Here is a 20,772-nt window from a genome sequence, read left to right as displayed (position 1 = left end):
CGATGAATTTTTTTTCTCTTGAGGGTCGGGATTATTGCTCAAGACAACAACCATAGCAATCGCTAATAATAATCCCTTTTGGACAAGATGGCGACTCTTTTACCCCCTCCGAGCAAGCGCCAAAAGTTGGAGACTGCGGAAAAGGCACGACTTCAGCAGGAAATCGAGAGCATTCCGGACAACCTGGGAAGCGTCCGAGTACAATTCTTTGATCAAGCAACCGGGTCCGCAACTGGTCCTTCAGTCTCCGTTCCGGTGGCTGACGCCAACATCAAGAACCTCGAGACTCTTTTGAATACACTACAAGGCAATGTAGGTACGCAGGAGATTTCAATTGCGAAAGAATGTCGGAACTAAAGCTCTATACCTCAAATCTAGGACGATGACGAACGAGTACCATACCGATTCACCTACCAGTCTGAMGACCAAGATGGCCAAACGATCGATATTCTTGCAGGCCTGTACCATTCCTTGCTTAAGCCAGGACTGAAGACGACTGAAGATACTATCCAACTTTATTTCACGCCGCAGGCCGTTTTCCGGGTGAAAGCTGTTTCGCGATGCTCCGCTTCGATCGCCGGACACGGAGAGGCGATTCTTGCGACTTCCTTCTCGCCGGTCTCTTCGTCTACCATGGTCTCTGGAAGTGGTGACTCGACGGCGCGGATCTGGGATTGCGACACAGGAACCCCCAAGCATAACCTCAAGGGCCACACCAGCTGGGTTTTGGCTGTAGCCTACTCGCCCAACGGAGCAATAATCGCAACAGGAAGTATGGATAACACTGTGCGACTGTGGGATGCGGCAAAAGGAACACCTTTAGGCGGACCACTTAAGGGCCATGCGAAGTGGATTACCAGTCTGGCGTGGGAGCCCTATCATATGCAGGAGTCGGGCAGGCCTCGCTTAGCCTCCGCGTCGAAAGATTCGACGGTCCGCATATGGGATGTTGTTGGAAAAAGAATTGACACTGTTCTCACCGGACACAAGGGCTCGGTCACCTGCGTGCGCTGGGGTGGGACAGGGAAGATTTACACTTCTTCACACGATAGAACGATCAAGATCTGGAACGCACAGAATGGTTCGCTGCTTCAGACATTATCGGCCCACGCGCACCGCGTGAATCACCTGGCGTTGTCGACGGACTTCGCTCTCCGAACAGCTTACCATGACCACACCGGCAAGGTTCCAGCGTCGGACACGGAGAAGGTGGCTGCAGCGAAGAAGCGCTTTGAACAGGCTGCCACGGTCAACAATAAGATCGTCGAGAAGCTGGTGTCGGCGAGTGACGATTTCACCATGTATTTGTGGGACCCCGAGAACTCTACCAAACCTGTCGCGCGGCTGCTGGGCCACCAGAAGGAGGTCAACCATGTCACCTTCTCTCCCGACATGGCCTACATTGCCTCGGCGGGTTTCGACAACCATGTGAAGCTTTGGAATGGACGGGATGGGAAGTAAGTCGTGAGATTGGAATGTTCCACCATCATTCAGCGGCTAACCAGACCATTTAGGTTCATCACCACTCTCCGGGGCCATGTAGGCGCTGTATACCAGTGCTGCTTCTCCGCGGATTCTCGCCTGCTCGTGTCCTCGTCGAAGGACACCACCTTGAAGGTCTGGAACGTCCGCACGGGTAAACTCGCCATGGACCTCCCGGGGCATAAAGACGAAGTCTTCGCCGTGGACTGGAGTCCAGACGGACAGAGAGTGGGCAGTGGAGGAAAGGACAAAGTTGTGCGGATATGGACCAACTAATCTAGATTCATCATAGAGCCGAACACAGATACCCTATGGCTTAAATCTATTATTATATAACTCCATTGCCCTCCTACTCGTCTAGTCTAGGGTCTATCGCGCCTAACGCCATCAAACAAACCGGGATCCGCAGCGCAACCGCTTCCTCTACTACAGAACCCCTGGCAAAAGGATCAAGTATACTGGAAAGCACCAGGCTGCGACGACATGAATGGGATAACCGTCGCCACGAACCGCACACAAGCAGTAACATTACCCGCCGGCACAGTCGCATTCCGCAACGCCGCAAACACCCTCCACCTCCGGTCCGTCGTGGGACAAGCCATGAAGTCACGCGCCCCCAGGCCTGTAAAATGCCAGGCCCCGCCGGCCTGGAAGAAGGGACCCGTAGACGCGCCGGGGGGAATAGAAGGCGAGTGAGCCGGGGTGAAGTGGACGGCACCATCGCTGGTGACGAAGATTTGCTGGCCGCCGGGGACGAGGACGTCCTGTTCATGTCGACGTGGTCAGTATGGTGGTCGTCGTCGACTGCCTGGATAGGTATGTGGGATAAGGGGCGTACCAAAGAGCTAGCATCCCCATTCAGGACGGTACGGTTACCCGGTGGACAGCCCGACGCCAGGGGACAGGTGGAGGCTGTCTGGCCATTCAGGAAGAACGTGAGATTGGACGCGGTCATCATGCGATTGTCGACGGGTGTCCCTGGGGCTCTGGCTCTGACCTCGAAGGGGATACCGGCGGTTTGGTTTTCTGCTGCTGCCAATGCAGCGAGGAAGGAGAGTAGCATTAGCCTCATTACGGGGGTTGGTGGCCGTCTTCCAGTAGAATTGATTGAGACTGAAAAAGCGCGCTGGTATAGAATGTAGTGAGCAAGGGGAGAAAGGTGTCATGGCTACTTAAGGTAATGTTTATATGAGAAGATCGGTCTGGCTATATTAGACCGACTTCATCATCATGACCACATTCGGATGTTGAATGCTCGTGTCGGCTCGGTAGAGATGTTGTTGGGTCATGATTCAAACACACATATCCTCAAATGTCATGATGATCTGCGAGCCTCGAGCACCAGAATCAGTCGGTTAAATCCAGGGCCCATGGAATCTCATTCTTTCGTCTTCGATTCCAGAAAGTGACAATAACATGCCAGCTTTATGCGACCTCAACAGTGCCGCCTGAACAACCTGTGAACTCCTCTAGAAACGAAGAACTGGCATTCGAGAGCATCATTTCACGTCTATCCAGTATTATCTGCCGCCTTGAGCAACCTTGCAGACACACATTCGCCTATTCTCAGCGAACGCAATGTCGGGACACATCCGGCGTACCCATGGCATCATCATGGCGGCATCGGATCTCAAGCCCACAGCCATTATGAAACATCATCTTACCTCACGAAACCCCCTCCGTGCTATTGACAATGACTTGTGCCGAGAAGGCCCTTGTAATTCTGAAAGAAGCACCTTTTATATGTGGCGATACAAGACAGCGGTTCATGCAGTTCACAAATTCGTCGAACTCAAAAATGCGCTTTAATCGAACTACAGTCGCTGATCGATCTGTTGGCCCGGCAGGTCCCCGTTTCTAGCTAGAGTGTCTGGTCCAATCAGCATTGGCTTTCTCAGGGAATTGAGACTTGGTGTTTTTATATGTCCTGCGTATATATATACCCCCCGGAGGTTAGACAACCAAGTACAACGTACACGCGGTCACCGACGTAGGCGAAAATCTCTGGCCCACGGCGAATATAATAACAATAATCGATAGTTTATAAATTCTTACATTTTCAGATTCATGGTTGTTTTCATAGTACAGTGATAGGTTATCGGACTGTTTTTGGTTTTATTCACCTAGCCTGATCTGTGCATGTAGACAACCAATCCAGGATATAGCGCACTCTGAAGGTAATTGTGTTCTCTCAGAGAAGTGTCACAAAAGCAAGGAAAGAGGAATAGAAGCACAAGAAAAGAAAGCAAGCAATTGAATCCCTCGCCACCGACCTTTATAGCAATACAAATCCATCCTGTTGACAAAGCAAACCCTTCCGAGAACACCGCGTAAGGAACCCCGGATTTTACCCCATTAATGCCCGTAGAAATATCAAAAAACTCACTTGTTGCCCAGTTTTGCAAACGAATGACTTCAGCAAGCTTACGCTGTCATCCACTATTCGTAATCATCACCGTCGTCATCACCGTCACCACCACGCCCCCGAGGACCCTTGACACCGTCTTTACGAATAGGTATCTTGATGCCCTGAAGAGCAAAACACTTGCTTAGCTGCGTGCTCTCAATGACGCCCGGGAACTTCTTAGCGGAGAAGACCTGGAACGGCTCGGAGAAGACGGAAGCGAGAACGGGGGCAGAACCGTGATTGATCACAGGCGTATTGTTTGTGGAGTCGCCAGACTGTGTGCCGACGTTGACGAAACTCATCTTCAAACTATGATTCCGATTAGTTTGGACAATCACAAGCACAAATGGCCAGAGAAGATGCTTACCGGAAGGTTCCCTCGGTTCGCACACTCAAATCTTGCAAAATGAACCATACCCCAATCTTGTTATCGGGATCAGTGAGTCTGAAGGCGCTGGCGCTGAGACTTCCGATGAGATTGCGTGTGAACATGCCACCGGGCCCCGCCGTAACTGGCTGCTGCGCAGGTGACATGCCAGCCGGGGGCATCTGACCTCCAGCGTAATACGGCGGATAGTAGGAAGCCTGTGGATTGGCCCCGTATTGATACGCTAACTGAGGATTGCCCCCGTAATAATTGTTCATCTGCGGGTATCCGACGGGCTGGCCGTACGGGTTCTGTGCGAAGGCGGGATAAGTAGGAGAAAGATTTTGCGGAGGTGGCGGGTATGATGAGGACATTGCTGTCGATATTGATGGCGAGGTGGCCGAGTGTTTGACAAGGTTCACTTCGCTGGTTCCATCTGCATTCCACAGATCGACCGTGAGAACGTAGAAGGACGTATCAATCTCACTGGAGGATGTGAGTTAGCAAAGTTGGCATCGCATAGAAAAATGAAGGTCCACGTACTTAATATCGATCTCTTTTTCAGTTTGTGCATCTCTGACTATCAAGCGGATGCAGGGGGGAGGCGTGATTGGTCTTCGATCCTGATGAAACAGTCAGACACCTTCCGAGGATAAAAATGAAACATCCGAAACTTTTACTGACCTTATCGCCAAAGCCACACATGCGAGCTCGAATAGGCTGTTGCACCACCTGAAGAGACCAGATGCGGCCCTCGTGGATGGTCGAAACCGAGGCAAGGTGGTCCGCAGATCGCATCGGACCGGCTGAACCTGGGGTCGGATATGCAGAGGACGGAGGAGGAATGCGATCCATAGAGAGAGGAGGTGGTGGCGGCGGGACTGGATGGGACCTTTCCTCGACGGCGTACATGGTTCGTAAGCTCAAGGAACCGAGGACGGCACCAGGTATGAATAGAAGAGAAAGATGTTATTTCTCGTAGGTTATAGAGTGCTGCAGTCAAGCGGAAAAAGAGGAGGGGTATATATGTGACATGCGACGAAGCGGGAATTCAACGTCACTGTTGAAGCATCGACTGTAGGCCGCACTGAGGGGTGATGCCTCCGCGATCGGAATGAGGACGGTGAAATTGCACTTCAGCACGACCAGCGCGTGATGCAACGGACTGACGTCGCAAAGCGAGGTCCCCCGCAGGATATGTGAAATATATATAATATCGCACAAAGCCGTATCAAAGCTTCTATTGTCGCCCGGTCTTCGTTTGTAGAATTTCAACCGGATGTTTGTGGTAGAGCCGGCGTCGCAAAAAGGTCTCTCGTCGGTCGCGGAGGTGCAGTTTCTTGCGAGTGCGAAGGTGTAGTTTGAGACGCCGAAAAAGGCGGCAGTGGCAAATCTTGAACGGAAAATATTCGGAAATGACGAGGGTGGTGTTGTAAGTGAGGTGATTCGAGTTGCAAATCCAGCTCGAAAGCGCCAGGAACTGAATAGCTCTCTCGATCCGCAATACTATTGAATATAACCAGAGACACAATCAGCCAGCTCGGAATTGGCGCAACACAGCTCAGAGCTTCCGACGGACGTAAAGGCGGTCGATTTGGGTGAGCCGTAATGAGAAGCTGTCAAAGTGCGGGAGATTCGCTGAGCCTTCCACGGATCGCTTGAGGACCAAGGGTTCGCCGACACGGTTCAAGGCTGATCCACTAGAAGATGCAATGAGCTTCAGCGACAACAATCCGGTTCGTCAAGCGCTGACCTTGAATTGGCACTGGTGAGGATCAACGCAAAAAGTCGAAAGACCACGTCAAAAAGACGGTCGTAGGATATGGCGGGGTGAAAGAAGTTGGGAGACTGAGGAGAGACCAAAAACGGACGGTAGAGGGGAAAAAGAGAAGGTCACGGGTATGAGAGATCTAGACTGGAAGGCCGCGCTCGTGCTTTACCACGTTTTCCTTGTCCTGGATTTGGGCTCGACCCTAATCAATGGTTATTTGAATATTCTGCTCTTGCTGACATGAATTTAATTTTATTGAAAGTTGAGTTTATATGAAATCCAACCCCTAAGTCGAGACATGCCGGACTCTTGTCAGTGGTCGGTCCGGAATAGTACTAAGTACCTTACTTTACTATGATTATTGTGAGCGACACGGATCGGGAGGTGATCAGCCCGGCGCAGGAACCTCGACCCAGACGGTCGGGTTTCCTCTTCTCGTCAGCCTATCCATCCATCAGCTTCACACAGCTATCTCCTTATTCCAAGCAACAGTTGATGAATCACTTTTGACACCTATCGTTCACCTGACACTATCCGTATTTTCTTCTTCCCTCTTATCTAAATATTTTTGAGAAAAAGAACCTCTATCTTCCTTTTCACCACTGCATACTTCCTTGTCGGCTCACTCAAGGACAGGATTCCGTCATCCAGGTCGTGGGGCCTGCAGTAATCAGCGATGTAACGAGGGGACTGGATGATTTGACAAGAATTTACGCCCAACTGCTGCATTCTGCGAGAAGTGGAGTGTCGGATCACCAATCCAACTGACCGAGACCGACCAGCCAACCATCCCCATGTCTGTTGTCCAACGCTGACTGGCGGTCCTCCCAGCTGGGTCGGTCAACTCGGTCTTTTGCACGAATTGAGAAACAAGGAGAAACAGCGAGAGCGGCAGTTGCAGTATTATCTATCTGTGACTATCTAGATACAGAGTGTACCTAGAATCCCAGATACCACCATGCAAATGGAAAGGACCAGGTCATGTCCGCATCGGGTTAGACTGCCGCTGATCTTGACTTTGCATGGCCGTTTTCGTCATGATCTGTCTCTCTCTCTCCGTTCATCTGCAAAAGAGAATCATGACGCCAAGCACATATCCATCAGATTCGGAGCTAATGAATTGTCGGAGAATATTATTCCAGTCGCCCAAGCTCTGGCTGCAGGATTGACTGTTGGCAGCTTCTTTGCGGCCCAAGATGCACCTGTCCTTTTTTAGTCAGATCATCAGCGGATGGATTCCCATCAATTGATATCATGCACCTATACAATACACTCTCTGGGATGGCGAGCTTGCTGGGACTGGAGCAAATCCCGCGCAAGAAATCCTGGTCAATGGAGATCTTCCTCTTTCGTCTTCGAGAGTGTCACTAGATACTGCAAGTGACTGTTTCGGCTGGCTTGCAGTAGGTTGGTGATATCTCTGCTCATATAGGATGTGATTTATGCCTCATGGTGTAACCTAAAACCACATTGCCCACTCCGTTCTTTTTCATCATCGGACCCCTAGCAGCAGACACCGGGAGTTTAGCTTTCAGTACGACAAAAGTACTCAAATTCGTTTATACGAATGGCTAGGTGGCTGCGGAAGAGCACCACAGTGTGCATAGAATAGAAAAGTGGTATCATATCTATTCACTTACTACCTAAGTACTCCGCTATGTAGGTTTCTTGAGACCGCCCCATCACGTAGAGAATGAAAGCAACCAACTGGCTCTTTCAATTCTGACCGTATTCGCCCTAAATCTGGACTCGAGCAGACATGGCTGCCTGAGGCCATATACCCCGCGTTGATGCCAAGATTAAACTGCTTTCCCGGAAAGGAAACAGATCATCATGGCCTTAGGCAGCTCTTATCGTCAGTGGCTGCCAGATAGCAAATGCTTTTCGGTCAATCGTTTCTATAATCAAATCCCGATCTGAGAGGGAAGACCAGCAAGGCGTTTATCTTTCCAGCGACCATTCACAGAGAGCTCACCAAATGATGTCCTTCCAGCTCTCCACAGAATCAGACGCCGCGATGACGTGTTCATCATTGGATCGAACGCAGTTGCGCCAAGAGGATCCCGATATGCCAGAATCCTTATTGAGAGATACTTTCTGTGTAAGAGGTTCGGCGTCTGATCGACCCGTCTGCACCGAGTTTTAGTTGTCGACGGTGGCGTCGAGGAGATGACTCGGCACATGTGCCCAATACGAGCTTAGTCCAATAATGATTGAATCAGGGTAGTACCAGCACAACGTTAGACCTCCTTGGTATCTTCTCCTTCTCTTCCAGTTGAGAGTTAATTATACCAAGCAATGCTGGACTTGGTCACTCGTCAAGTTGGTGATGCTTTGGACGAAGACCGGAACTCCTGCCATGTTCGTGACAAGGTGGTGGCATATGAGTTTTTCGAGTAGACCAGTGACTCTTTGACCGAGGAGTATATCCTAAGGTTTGCACACTCAGCTATCAGCACGGTAAAGTTCTCAACAATCAAAGTCAAAAGAGGTACCTGCTTTGAAAATTATCTTTGAGTTTACAGGCCTGCGGGCCTGATGCTCACCAGGTGAGACACTTCGATTGTATGTTATCATCACGCTCTTGCAAGTCTTTTTCTGAGGAGCGGCCCCTCGCGAAGACTCTTCTTGCCCTTGGGCTCAATGACGACCGACGAAACGGAAGTCGATGGTTCTCGAAGAAGAGGGCTGGGTCAGTAGGAGTTCAGGGGTAAGTTAGGCTAACGCTTCCCCTAGAGGGCCGCTATTTAGAAGGCTGGAAACCGAAAACAACGAATAGATTGGAACATTCGTGCAGCGAGATTCACAAGTAATCCAGGAGAATGGCGACAAGACATCCACCGTGGAAATTCCGTTAATCACACCGCATAATATATTACTCTGGAGTCAAAATCGCTCGTTTAGCAGAATATATGACTGTGACGCGAGCACTATCGATAAGTCTATTCAACCTTAAAACGGAAACTTAATCCATGATTAAGTTGTTGCTTGTGAGATCGGCGTTCATTGACAGATTCCTCAAAAAGGCCATTGTCACTCCCTCGTTCTATCATGCCCATTATCTTTTCAAGGAAACGAATCTCGAAGGGGTCAATTGACGATCATTTCGAGAGCGCCTTATTAGCCAAAAGCAAATCCCGCACGACACCGCATTTGTTAGACACGTACTTAGCCTGGATCATTCTTACTACAAATAGTTATTGGTCTGGCCGGTGCTGCTTCTTCTGGTAAATGGAGGGTTTGTCGAATACCGCTCGCAAGGGTCTGAGATTGTAATGAGTAAAGGCATGTGCCTGTTGACGGGAAATACATGAACGGAAACTGTCCTCTTTCCCCCTCAGGAATGGTCTCAGAGGAGCCCAGGCGAACACGACAGGTGTAGGAAGATATCGCCAATTGTCGTCGAAACTTGGACACTACATGGAGCCACAGACAGTGTGTAGAAGGCTGTCGCTTTCCGTCTCAAGATTGGTAAGCTCCAAGCTTAGGTGTCATTGCATTTTCCGTTGTCCCGAAAAATCAGTATCGGTCCCAACGGAGCAAGAATGACAGGGATATGTGTGGTCTTGCGTGAAATCACCGTTGGAGACACAATCTAGTTCGAGTTCCTATTACCTGGTATGGATTTCGATGATAAATAGTGACTAAAGGGCGGAATGTCTGAGTTTTTCGTATATTTCTTGGCTCAGGAGCTGTCGCATGCGCTTTCTGGAAGATGGTCGAACAAGGTGCGGAGCATGTCTGAAGCTGAAAGTGTGCGTTGATCTTCTGGAATGGACTCTGCATAATAATGCACCATGTTCAACTTTGATCGTATGTGAATTCGTAGTTCCTGACAATCAGGTTAGCTCGCTCAGGCGTGAGCATACTCACTCAGCTCCCAATTCACAGCGTTTTGTTTAACGGACAAATCCACCCTCCACAGAACCCAAACAAGTCAGAGAACTAGAGACGTTGATCCAATGATGTTAGATCAAGGGAGCCCAAGAGTACTAATTACCCGAAAAGGTAAAAGCAAGTTTGGCTCCAAACTCCGATAAGGATAGCGCCAAGGTGGAGAGCCCGCCGGATTGGTATTTTTGGCTTCTAGGTTCAGCCAGTGGAACAACAAGCAAGTGGAGTTGCAGGTGGATTGTCCGAAGATGGCATGACGAGGAATTGGGATGTATGTGACGATCACCCAATGATATGCGAGTCCATAGTGTTAACTAGGTACTAGTAGAAGCATCACGCGTATCATGATTAAATAATGTGCAAATGTATGGATGAGGGAAATTTGTAGGTCATCGAGGAATCGTTTTTAAGGGGAAACACGGAGGTAGCCGATTGGCGAAACTAGATGTTCTGCTCCGATGACCGATATATTCGATAATTGTTAATAGTCAATCCGATCTGCATTCCAGCTTTCGTCAGAATTGATAGCATTATTGTCCATTGGGTCTTATCCGTTGTTGCTAGCAAGGGTTTAGTTAGGACACAGATCTATACCTTAGTTGTCAATCATAGCCTTCATAGGTGTCAAGGGGGAAGGTACGGGGTACGGAGTAGGTTCCCGAGATTCCTAACCAACTCCTTCCATTCAGGAGTTGTCCTCCTCCTTCCTAGTACGGTCAATGGGGTTCGACCCGCGGGACTCGCCCTGCAACGGTAAATGCCAATCTCTGCCAGGACTCAGTATTCAGTGCATGATGCATGTATCTGTCCATCCAGGGTCCGGTAAATCCGACCGCAGCCAGTGAGTGCAGCGCCATGTACGGTGTAGGAGGCATTTACTCATTCTGTCACCCCGGAGCGTCGCAGGGGAGTATCAGTTTTGGTAACTGTTGAGACGGCGATCGATCTCAGACCCACTGAGCTTGAAAATACGTTCGTTAGCCCGTTGACTGGGTCTAACTCGTGCTTTCGGGTGCGAAGTCAAAATAGATTAAATACCAGACCCCAGCACTGGTGCTTTCGATGCGTTGGTGGGTTGATTCGTGGACATCCCTGACGCTCTTTGGTCACAAGGCAATTGTGGAGGCGATTCACCAGGAAATTATATCGAGCTCTTGAGCCTCAATCATTAGAGAAGTGTGAGTGGCTCAGCCGACGGAGCTGGCTTGCGCGATGCCTCCGACAACAAGTGCTAGGAACTCTCTGCGCCGGGGTCATGGCTGTATTCAATGCAGGAGCCGACGGGTCAAGGTATGTGTGATACGCGATGGCGTTGTTCTTCCAAGACCTATGGCGTTTCTATTCTTGTCGACGATGCCTCTTAGCTCCCCGGACTGCATAGTGTACATGACCATGACAGGGATGCTGAGAGCCTCGGTGCCTTGGGAAATGTCTGTGTCCGGACGGGGCTTTTTTCTTCCTTTATTTATGGATCTATTTCTCCTTGATTCCTCATGCCATTGGCCCTTGCTAGGTTCTAACTGACTCGGACAGTGTGGGAACGAGCAACCCCGATGTTCTCATTGCATGAAGCGGCATATAGTATGCCACTATATGCCATCCTGGCAATATTTACGCTCTACATCGACACAGAATCGAGCCCCAATGGACTCATTACCGTCTATCTCCGTTTTGACTTGCGTCGCTCAGTCCCAGAGCCAGATGAGTCCCACAGGTCCCAGCGTTGCCAAAGACAACCTCAACGTCCATGATCTGGAGTTGATGATGCAGTGGTGTACCAAAACATACCGTTCAATCTCTCATAATAGCAATGTTGAGAGTATTTGGCAGACTGCCATTCCACGCGAAGCAATGCAGCATCCGGCCCTGATGCATAGTATCCTCGCGCTGTCCGCATTGCATCTGGCTTCCTCAACAGGAGGAAGCATGCACGAACGATATATAAAAACGGCAAAGACACATAAAGACCTGGCTCTGTTAGGCTTCAAAGAGACGTTCACGAATATCGACCAATCGAATTGCGACGCAGCCTTCGCTTTAAGCAGTCTCCTGACCATATCTTCACTGGCGTTTCCACTGATTGCCGGACAGAGCCAGACAAACACCGCGCTGGATGATCTTTGCCAGGCTTTCCAAGTCGCAAGGAACTCCATGAATGTCCTGGCTCAGATCGCGGACAAAGTTAGGAGCGGTGAATTGAAGCCGTTACTGGAAAAGGACGAATGCGGCCCCAAGATGCCCGACACTTCGCGGCTTGCTATCATGTCCTTATCGATGACGAACTCACAGCTGGCCAATCGGAACCCGAAGCACGAAAGAGAGACGTTTGAGGCAACCATCGGCCAGCTGGGGGAGTCTCTGGAAAAACTCGTGCAAGGCGAGGAAGCTTCAATCGTGGCGTTCCAGTGGATGTACCACATTCCACCGAGGTTTATAGACCTAGTACATGAGCGACATCCGTTCGCCCTGGTCATCCTGGCTCATTATGCCGTGGTTCTCCATTTTATGAGAAGCCGCTGGTGGATGGGCGAATGGGGTACACGAATCATACAACAAATAGGTCGACTCCTAGACTTTCAATGGCAACAATCCATTAGTTGGGTATTGGATGCTACCGGCTGTTATATTCCACCAACTTGACCGCAGCAAGGATTCTGTTGTCCATGTCACGGTCGCCGTCACTTCCGTCCTAGTTTGGTGTCTTAAGGCACTGCAACACCCCAAATCTACTCCGCAGTCGAAGCCCATGCTTACTGGCAATATCCGACGACAATACCCTGGTAGCGATGAGAGATCAGGGACAAGCTCACATTCGCACCACTCAGAGTCGACACTGGACCTTTGAGGTGTCCTTGGGTCATTCCATAGCATTCTTCCATAAGGAATTGCGCCGAGATATTTCGCACCTAATGTCTTGTGCTAAGGTTGCATCCCCATGATACCTGTGCCCGGAGAACAAGGGGGACCGATGCCGGGCCATTTGTTGTGTACATAGATACCAGCCGATAATGGCTTAATTACATCCTCAACATATTCACGATAATGAGCAGCTACCGGGTCTAGCAAAGTGTATAATTACATTGAAATCGCTTGAGTTATGTGGAAGAAATCCACTCAGACTTTGATTGGTAAATAGTGCAGAAAAAGCAACGAAGTATGTTGATAAGCATCTGGGGTTCTATTGGAGCTTCAACTAGCGCCTCCAGTATGTATTAATGCTGAGATAGTCTCAGGCGATATATAGACAGGAAACGACCGACCGAAACTCCACCATCGCACCAAAGATGAAGAAGCTCGAGTGAATCCATTCCGTGCCAGGATAAACCAATTCAAGAAAGGAAAGCGCTTCTTCATTCGACATTTGATTTTCAGACAAGGGTATTATCCAATTACAAGAAGATATAGAAGTAAAAAAAGATGGAGCAAGAAAAGAAGCGAAGACAACAACCGACCGAGCAGGAAGAGCAAAAGACTGCATCCGAGCAGAATTCAATTTTCAAAACAACCCTGCCCAAACGCAGTTCCCAGTCATTTTGGTGGGATATCAAGCACCGCCAGCAGTACTTTTGATTTCCCCCAAAGATGAGATAGGTTCGTTGGGCGTTCTGGGACCATGCTGTTGACAGCATCAAACCAGGTCCAGACTTCGCACGATGAATCCAAAACCGTGAAAACTTCAGAAACAGCCTTATATAAGGTATCACCGCGAAGATGACGAACCCGAGCGCTTCTCACTAGCATGTTTGACATCCTTCAAACGATCCCTGGATGCGGTCCGAACCCGTTGCAGATTCTCCTCTTCCTGCTCGCGGACCTTCTTTTCTTCCTCGGGAGACGGGACGTACGCATTCGCAGCACCACCTGGAACAACCAACAGTCAGCTCAACCATGCCGTCAATGCGCAGACGGAAGGGAAAGGCAGAACCTACCTCGTCCCGTATGGTGCGGGGCTTCCTCTACCCGCTGCGGCGGCGATTCTACATCCTGCAGCTCGCGCGCGATTTCCGGGCGCTCGGGGTCATATTGGACCATGTTGCCTGAGCCGCCACGACCGGTTGTGAAGGTATCTTGTTTGATTGTCGGGGTGATGAGATCCTTTGCAGTGGTGGGGTTTGCGGTGGAGTAGATGTTTCCTGGTGAGGGGGGTCGATGTTAGCTCGACTGGGAAGAGGAGATGTGCGCTGTACGGCAGACGAGCAGATCTCTTACCTGCGCCTCCACGGCCGTGAGAAACGTTTCGACCGGCCATTGCGATTGATGTTATGAATTTGCGATCGCGCGATTGGGAACGAGCAGCGAGCGAGAGTGATGGGGAGCCCGGCGGAATTTAGCGCAGGCGGTCTGTCCTTGGAGACCGAGGGGAAGCGAGAAGACTTTTTCGTTGTCAAGGGCTTGGATTGACTGCTGGTGGGGAAGAATGGGCTCTTTAACAAAGGAGAAAATTGAAGATTGACAGGCTGATCTTAAAATCGTGGCAAAAGGTAAAAATTTCGCGCAGAGGTCTGGTGATTGCGTTTTTTTGTCGGGATGACCGCAGCCAAGAAAGAATCCTTTCAATCTTGCCCTTTGCCCTTTTGCACTTTTCCCCCTCCATCGGCGGAATTAAGGCATCTACTGGCTTGGCGCCCATTGTGTCCGTTGGCGTCATCTACGCTCCTCCTTGTCAATCGAGCTCTTCTCCTCAACCATTCTATACCTTCTTTACTTCTCTACCTTTCGCATGCTTACGGCCTCTCAGTGAGACTACGAACTATACACCGTGCAAATCCTCTACTACACTTGACTCCAACCCTAGATGGGGTACACGGACGGGAGTCACGGGACAAAGGATCTCGGGTCGCTTTTGTGGCTGGCACCGGCTGCTCTTCGACCCACCGCTGAAATCTCTTTCCTGCGCGTGGTTCTCTCCCCCGCGATTTCTGGTCATACGTAGCCTCATACTCGTGGACCTCCCCACATAGAGTGCCAAAATCCCCGAGCGTTCTCAAGGCAGGAAATGCAGGTCGTAACTAAAATCGGCCCTAAAGCTACATAGCTTGGCAGGGTCGGTATATCGCCTCTGCACAACCACTCCAAAGTCTGGGATAACTCTTTACACGACTCGGGCCCAAATCTTGGTCTTGCACTACCAGGAAAAGTGATGTCAGACTAAAGAGAAGATAGGACACCCTGGGATAGCATACAGTCTGGGATCGCATCGTGCGAGATGCGGCGGCCAATTTAGGTTGTACTATTTGCTAATCTGAGCCACTAACTGCTGCCTATCCATATGTCGTCAACGATGGAGGAAAACGACCTTCTGAGTTCATTTGTAGCCTTCCCCTTGGTGGGGTAAGTCCCAGGAGCAGCAGAGGTCTCTGGCTCATCACACAAAATCTGGGCTGCTCTGACATCTGCTGGCAACAGGAAATCCCCTTTGTCCGGGGCCTGCTGGAGTATTCTGGTGGCAGGCCACGGCGGTTATCTTCCAGATATGCTCGGGAGTACAGCCGCGTCTCGAAATTCTGGAAACAAACAGCAAGGCATGTTCTGTCAGACAGGTTCTCCATCGTTCTCCATTATTGAATTATAATACCACTAGGCCAAAAGAGTGTCCGGACATGGTCCTCATCAGTCTAGGGTCTCATATCCATAGTCATGGTGGTATTATATTTTAACATCCATCCTCCACAGGATAGAGACGGGATAGCGCCTCCCTGTCCCACAAGTACTGGGACCCCTCGACGATTGCTCTCTGGGCTCTCTCCGGCAATATTAAGGCCAATGGCCGAAACTGGCTGACTATCGAGAACGTCCTTGTAGCTGCCCCAACCAACCACGCGTGGTGTGTGATCAGGAGATACGTGGAAGATCCTTTGGATGATCTTTGTGGTGACTAAGGAGAGATCATGGAGAAAATCAGCGGGGAACAGGAGAATTCTTGATGCGACTGGGTCGTATGTGAAGGAAATAGTACCAATCTATCGCTCGCACATATATAGAGTGAGTGATATAGATCGTCATGGATGAGAGCAGACAAGGGTCCTTCAACACACGTACCTTTTGCAAGCTCCCAGCAAAAGAAGTGCTTTTCCTAAGGGCGAATTACTCGTCGATTGATGCCGGTTTATCCCAACGGCTGGCTCGGATGAACCTCTTCTGATCTTCGAGGACGTCGTAACGTAGTCTCAAGTTGCCGAACCGCTTGCAAAACGATGAAGCCACTCACGAGGACCCTCATGCCGACCACAGATGGGAACATTTCACGTAAAATGTGAAGGTCATCCGGAGCCAGAAAGAAAACTTCGGGGATTCAAGGCAGCGAGAGGGTCTGCCTGATATCTGGGCCACATAGTCGTTGTATGTTTCGTTATCCCAACTGGATAAAAGTGAATCTCCCGATCCCCTGCATGGGTGGTCATCGTTTTTGTGGAAACACATCCACAGAGAGCAGGGTGTTGGGGAAAGAGTTGTGAGTATCCGCAGACGAAGATGTTGAAGTATGAATATTAGGTAGTCATCCATTGTTAGAAAATAGAATACAGCTAGTGGTATAATATTTTGATATTCACCTACCTGCCAGCACAATGATCACAGGCTATTCACAGCTGCTCTTTCCTACATCGAGTGACATCGTCTAAGCATCTATCAATCCATTGCCTTACCGCTCCTCTTTACTTGCTGTCTATGTGTATGAGCGCAACGGCTTGTTATCAAGATGTCCTACCGTCTCTCAACAACGCAGGGCGCCTGCGGTTACTACTGTGCTAGTTGAATAGCTTCATCTCTTTGCCAATCTGCAAAATCGACGCCGGTTAATCACGGCCTGTTCCCCTAATGTTTTCTAATCTCTCTGCCAAGAGAAAACGATGCAGGGGAGATATGAACAAGATCCGATAACATTAATTTTTAAGGAGTTCTTTAAACCGGATCTTGAGGAGGAGATCACATCTCCCCACAAGCTGATCTCTCTCGGTTGGGGAGGGGGAGGGGGGAGCGGCGAGCGGGTTGCCCTTGAGAACATTGTTTCTCATGATCACTTGCCCTTCAAGGGTGGTTGGCGGGAGTTCTCAATTCCCAATTGCAACTCTTCAATGCTCTTGCCCAAAGCACGATATCCTTTCAAATCCTCTTGAAGACCTGTTTCATCCACGATGGACTTCGAACGAGCGAGTGTAAAGTTGCTGTCTGTATGGATCCTGGCATCCCGAGAGACGACCTATTTTGGCCCGCCTTCAAGAACAGATGAACTGACGTGCCACAGCCGATTACTCTACTTCACTAGGAAGAATCATCCGAGACCGCAAAGCCTCGACATCCAGGCCTTCCATCAGCTCCGGATATTTATCAATGAACTCCGACGTCAAGCCCCATCCGCTCTCACGGGTAAACACTTCGTAAAACTCCTGACGAATCTGCAGATTATCATCCGCATCACGCTCCAGCATATCCTCACCCCACGGCCAGCGCACTTTGGTGCAACAGCCCAGATAACCCGTGAGTTCAGCGAAGTCGTACTTGGTCCAGTTCCTGATGATATTGACCCTCAGCTGCGGCCAAATTACATTATCCAATGCTGTCGGGTGACCCTGCTGGATCTGCGTCATGACTGGTTGTTGGAAAGGTGCCAGACGCGCAAACGTCGCGGGGTTGGGAGAGACACGCCATTTACTGTAGACATAACTTAGCCAGCCCAGTGCGACGCACTCCGCATCGCGAATTGCTCGCCGTCGAATTGCACAGTGGATCTCGTTGGCCAAGTAGTTGCGCCGAGTCCCGTGGAGAAGGTCTAATGGCGCTGGGACAGGCGGACAAGCAATGACGAGTTCCGGACGAGTGAGCCATGGCGATGTGGCTGGCATCAAGGACGGATCATGCCCGTACTCGTTCATTGGGACCAGACACCAAGCGGGAACAGTGCTAGGCAGAGCATGGACAGCGGAAGAATGAGGTAATTCCGGCAGTTGAATGGCTAGGGGTAAGTTTGGTACAGTAGCTTCAACTCGTTGTACGCCGTTGAGATGACCAAGTCCAGGATCAGCTCCAGCATACTCTAGAGTCAGTCCGGTCGTTCGAGTGAAGGTCTCAGTCTGACCATTAAGATCCGCTATCTCGAAGTCGCCAACTGAATTTGGAGTCGCTGCTAATTCCTTTCCCTGTTGATCACACTGACAGGCAGTCCTTGGATTGATGTCAGGCCCTACATTCTCCAACCGTCGCGGTTGCTGGGATGTCACCGACGAGGCTACTCCAATCTCATCTGCATCCCAAGCAGCAATCATGTTCCGCAATTGGTCCTGTCGAGCTCGCAACAAGTCATTTTTCCCGACGAAGGCTATCGACAGCCGTGAGCAGCTGCTGCATGAATGAAGCTCCATGATGCGTCTCACAAAATTCCACCCGTTCTTCGAGGTATCTGATACGGTTCTCTCGTTTCTTTCGAAGATTTTCTTGGGCTCTCCTGTCACGGAGACGTTTCTTTTCCGAGGAAGTTAATGATGCATTAGGGCGGTTTGATACCATTATGATCGCTTAAAGAGCCTAAGAACATTTTGAGCATTGCTGAGAATAGGTGGGAAGGTCAAAGCACTTTAAGGAGCGTGGTTACAGAGTTATATGGACCTAGATTTATGGGCGCGTGGGGCCGCGAATAAATAATAAAAACAGATAGGTTTATGCATGCATAAGAATTGTGCATGACATTCATGACATTCATTTGACTACCTGCTTTTCGGATCGAGCATTATTTTGTGGCTGTGATTTGAACATAAAATTATGTCTCTACATGAGATTCGTTGAAGTTCAGAACTACTGTCTATTAAGTCTATTCAAGCAAATGAACATCCATCTTCCTGTCGTTCGTTGTCGAGCAACACACGAGTCATATATATATGGAACTAAATCAGGAACTCGTTTTCACCCTATATCTGCCGCTTGCAGTCAATCCGAGAGCCAGCAAGCATTTGTGAATTTCCCTTTAAGCTTTTCTCCCGTCAAAATTGACAGGAAACTTCTCCCGAATAGCCTTGCCATATCTGGTGAAGAAGATTGGGATCGGCACAAAAGCTAGAGCAATGAATCCCAGCAACGAATTTCCCCAGCCCAGGCCGAGACTGTTAAACATACTAGGCCCGGCAAGGGGCAGCAACGCACCCACCAATGATCGTGTAGCAGTCAAGATGGCATTCGCTGAAGCCGCATACGCAGGATAGCAATCAATGATGTACGTCTGGATTGGCATGAACAAGCCCATCATCGAGATGCCAAACGGGCACATGCCGATGATAGGCACGATCCAATGCACATGCTTGGCTGCCGACCATCCGTACCAGAAGAAGCTCACGGGCAAGAAGCAGGAAAAGAAGATCATGGTGGGTAAGCGCATCTCAGGCTCGGACTTGCCTCCGTTCTGTGCTGTCATTTTCATCAAGATTTTGTCGTTTGTGAGAGCAATGACCGCGAGACCGACGAAGAAACCAATGCCGATGCCTAGGTAGGCGAGACCAGAGAGGCCCGTAGTGAACCCGTATTGCATTTGGAAAACTGCGGGTATGGTGGTGAAAAAGAGATATAACAGGGCGTAGGTGAGAGACATGTAGATCGAAAGAAGAAGAACGATGGGCGACTTGAAGAATAGCAGCACAGGCCGCATAAGTCCCAATTTCAGGGTCGATGCCACAGATACGCCTTGGCTCTCAGGTTCGTATGCACTGCGCAAATCTGTACGACCCAGCTCTTTGGCCAGTTTGGCTGTCTTCCACCGTATAAGCACGGGAGCATACGTCTCACGGCTCAGACACTCGATTCCAAATGAGATGACTCCACTTGCAATGAGTAGAATCCAGAAGATCCAGCGCCAGCCGATTTCTTCACCTATGAAACCGCCACAGATAGGCCCGATGACAGGGCCGATCAGCGGACCCAAGCTCCAGATCGATGTTGCCATCCCGCGCTGCTCGACGGGGAACATATCAGCAATGACACCTGCTCCAAGGGTAATGCAGCCGCAACCGCCTACTCCGGACAAAAGTCGAAACACAATGAGAGACTCAATGTTGGGAGCGAGGGCACATCCGATCTGCCAGACGACGAAGAACCAGTTGGCGCAGCTGAGCACTATTCTTCGGCCATAGATCTCGCTCATAGGTGCTATAAGCAGTGGACCGAACTATGACTTTCTCATTAGGCTCCTATTCTGTGTGTTCCTCAGCGACAGAGTAGATCGCACGGATTTACTCACCGTGTAGCCAATCAAAAAGATTGTAATGCTGAAGGAAAGTAACGCCTCATTCGTGACTGCGAGGTCAGCAGCCACATAGCTTGCAGCGGGGGCAAACATGCTCGACGCAAGTGGTGAAATAAGGGTGATAGAGCTCATGAGTGCCAGTAGACCCCACTTTTGGCCCGATGAGAAATTCTGGGGATTTGCAGGGTCATTTTGTCCATCCCATCCGACAATCCCACGAGAGAGATCTGTTTCTGGGAAGCGTTTGGTCTCGATGTTCCGCGAGCTGACAGCTTCTTGAGCAGATGTATGGTCTTCCTGGAGTGATGGTGCGGATTGCTTTATATAGTCGGTTGGAGAGGGGCTTAACGGCCGGTTCTTTTCGAGATCTTCCATACCCATGAAGCAAGGGCCCCAGTAAAGAATAAGGAATGTAGTATACAAAAAAAGCTGCAATCAGAAAGTCGACGCAGATCAAAGGCCAAGAATGAAAAAGGTGGTTATCCAGGATGAGAAAAGTCTTTGCCCAAGACGGATTGACGATGGAAAGGGAAGACGAGAAATAGAAGGAAAAGTCCTAAGAATGACAAGAAAAACAAGACTCATATCACGAGAGTTTAAGGCGATCTGCAATCACCTTATAAGAG

At 49.8% G+C, this 20,772-nt stretch overlaps 7 protein-coding genes across 7 annotated transcripts; 2 read left to right on the top strand and 5 right to left on the bottom strand.

The window, feature by feature from the left end:
• Positions 1-87: 87 nt before the first annotated feature.
• Positions 88-1,758, top strand: Aspvir_006122 (WD40 repeat domain-containing protein; the record flags this gene model as incomplete). The annotated part of the gene is made up of 3 exons (XM_043269330.1): positions 88-312; positions 379-1,457; positions 1,515-1,758. The coding sequence occupies 3 exons, from the start codon at positions 88-90 to the stop codon at positions 1,756-1,758; spliced, it is 1,548 nt and encodes a 515-aa protein (XP_043125265.1).
• A 173-nt stretch (positions 1,759-1,931) lies between these two features.
• Aspvir_006121 (putative IgE binding protein) lies at positions 1,932-2,554 on the bottom strand (the record flags this gene model as incomplete). The annotated part of the gene is made up of 2 exons (XM_043269329.1): positions 1,932-2,246; positions 2,321-2,554. 2 exons carry the CDS (start codon positions 2,552-2,554, stop codon positions 1,932-1,934), a joined length of 549 nt encoding a protein of 182 aa, XP_043125264.1.
• Positions 2,555-3,921: 1,367 nt separating this feature from the next.
• Aspvir_006120 (velvet factor family protein) lies at positions 3,922-5,168 on the bottom strand (the record flags this gene model as incomplete). The annotated part of the gene is made up of 4 exons (XM_043269328.1): positions 3,922-4,198; positions 4,257-4,742; positions 4,800-4,879; positions 4,941-5,168. 4 exons carry the CDS (start codon positions 5,166-5,168, stop codon positions 3,922-3,924), a joined length of 1,071 nt encoding a protein of 356 aa, XP_043125263.1.
• Positions 5,169-11,133: 5,965 nt separating this feature from the next.
• Aspvir_006119 (uncharacterized protein) lies at positions 11,134-12,561 on the top strand (the record flags this gene model as incomplete). The annotated part of the gene is made up of 2 exons (XM_043269327.1): positions 11,134-11,211; positions 11,455-12,561. The coding sequence occupies 2 exons, from the start codon at positions 11,134-11,136 to the stop codon at positions 12,559-12,561; spliced, it is 1,185 nt and encodes a 394-aa protein (XP_043125262.1).
• A 1,060-nt stretch (positions 12,562-13,621) lies between these two features.
• Aspvir_006118 (DUF3602 domain-containing protein) lies at positions 13,622-14,170 on the bottom strand (the record flags this gene model as incomplete). Its single annotated transcript, XM_043269326.1, has 3 exons — positions 13,622-13,782; positions 13,851-14,054; positions 14,131-14,170. 3 exons carry the CDS (start codon positions 14,168-14,170, stop codon positions 13,622-13,624), a joined length of 405 nt encoding a protein of 134 aa, XP_043125261.1.
• A 2,998-nt stretch (positions 14,171-17,168) lies between these two features.
• Aspvir_006117 (bZIP transcription factor) lies at positions 17,169-18,423 on the bottom strand (the record flags this gene model as incomplete). The annotated part of the gene is made up of 2 exons (XM_043269325.1): positions 17,169-18,235; positions 18,291-18,423. 2 exons carry the CDS (start codon positions 18,421-18,423, stop codon positions 17,169-17,171), a joined length of 1,200 nt encoding a protein of 399 aa, XP_043125260.1.
• A 454-nt stretch (positions 18,424-18,877) lies between these two features.
• On the bottom strand, positions 18,878-20,527 carry Aspvir_006116 (MFS transporter; the record flags this gene model as incomplete). The annotated part of the gene is made up of 2 exons (XM_043269324.1): positions 18,878-20,068; positions 20,141-20,527. The coding sequence occupies 2 exons, from the start codon at positions 20,525-20,527 to the stop codon at positions 18,878-18,880; spliced, it is 1,578 nt and encodes a 525-aa protein (XP_043125259.1).
• Between the last annotated feature and the right edge of the window lie 245 nt (positions 20,528-20,772).

Source organism: Aspergillus viridinutans (genome assembly GCF_018404265.1).
Source record: "Aspergillus viridinutans IFM 47045 DNA, scaffold_4, whole genome shotgun sequence".
In the NCBI taxonomy this organism is placed as follows: domain Eukaryota; kingdom Fungi; phylum Ascomycota; class Eurotiomycetes; order Eurotiales; family Aspergillaceae; genus Aspergillus; species Aspergillus viridinutans.
The sequence above is the reverse complement of the archived record's forward strand: the minus strand, read 5'-3'. Positions and strand labels throughout refer to the sequence as shown.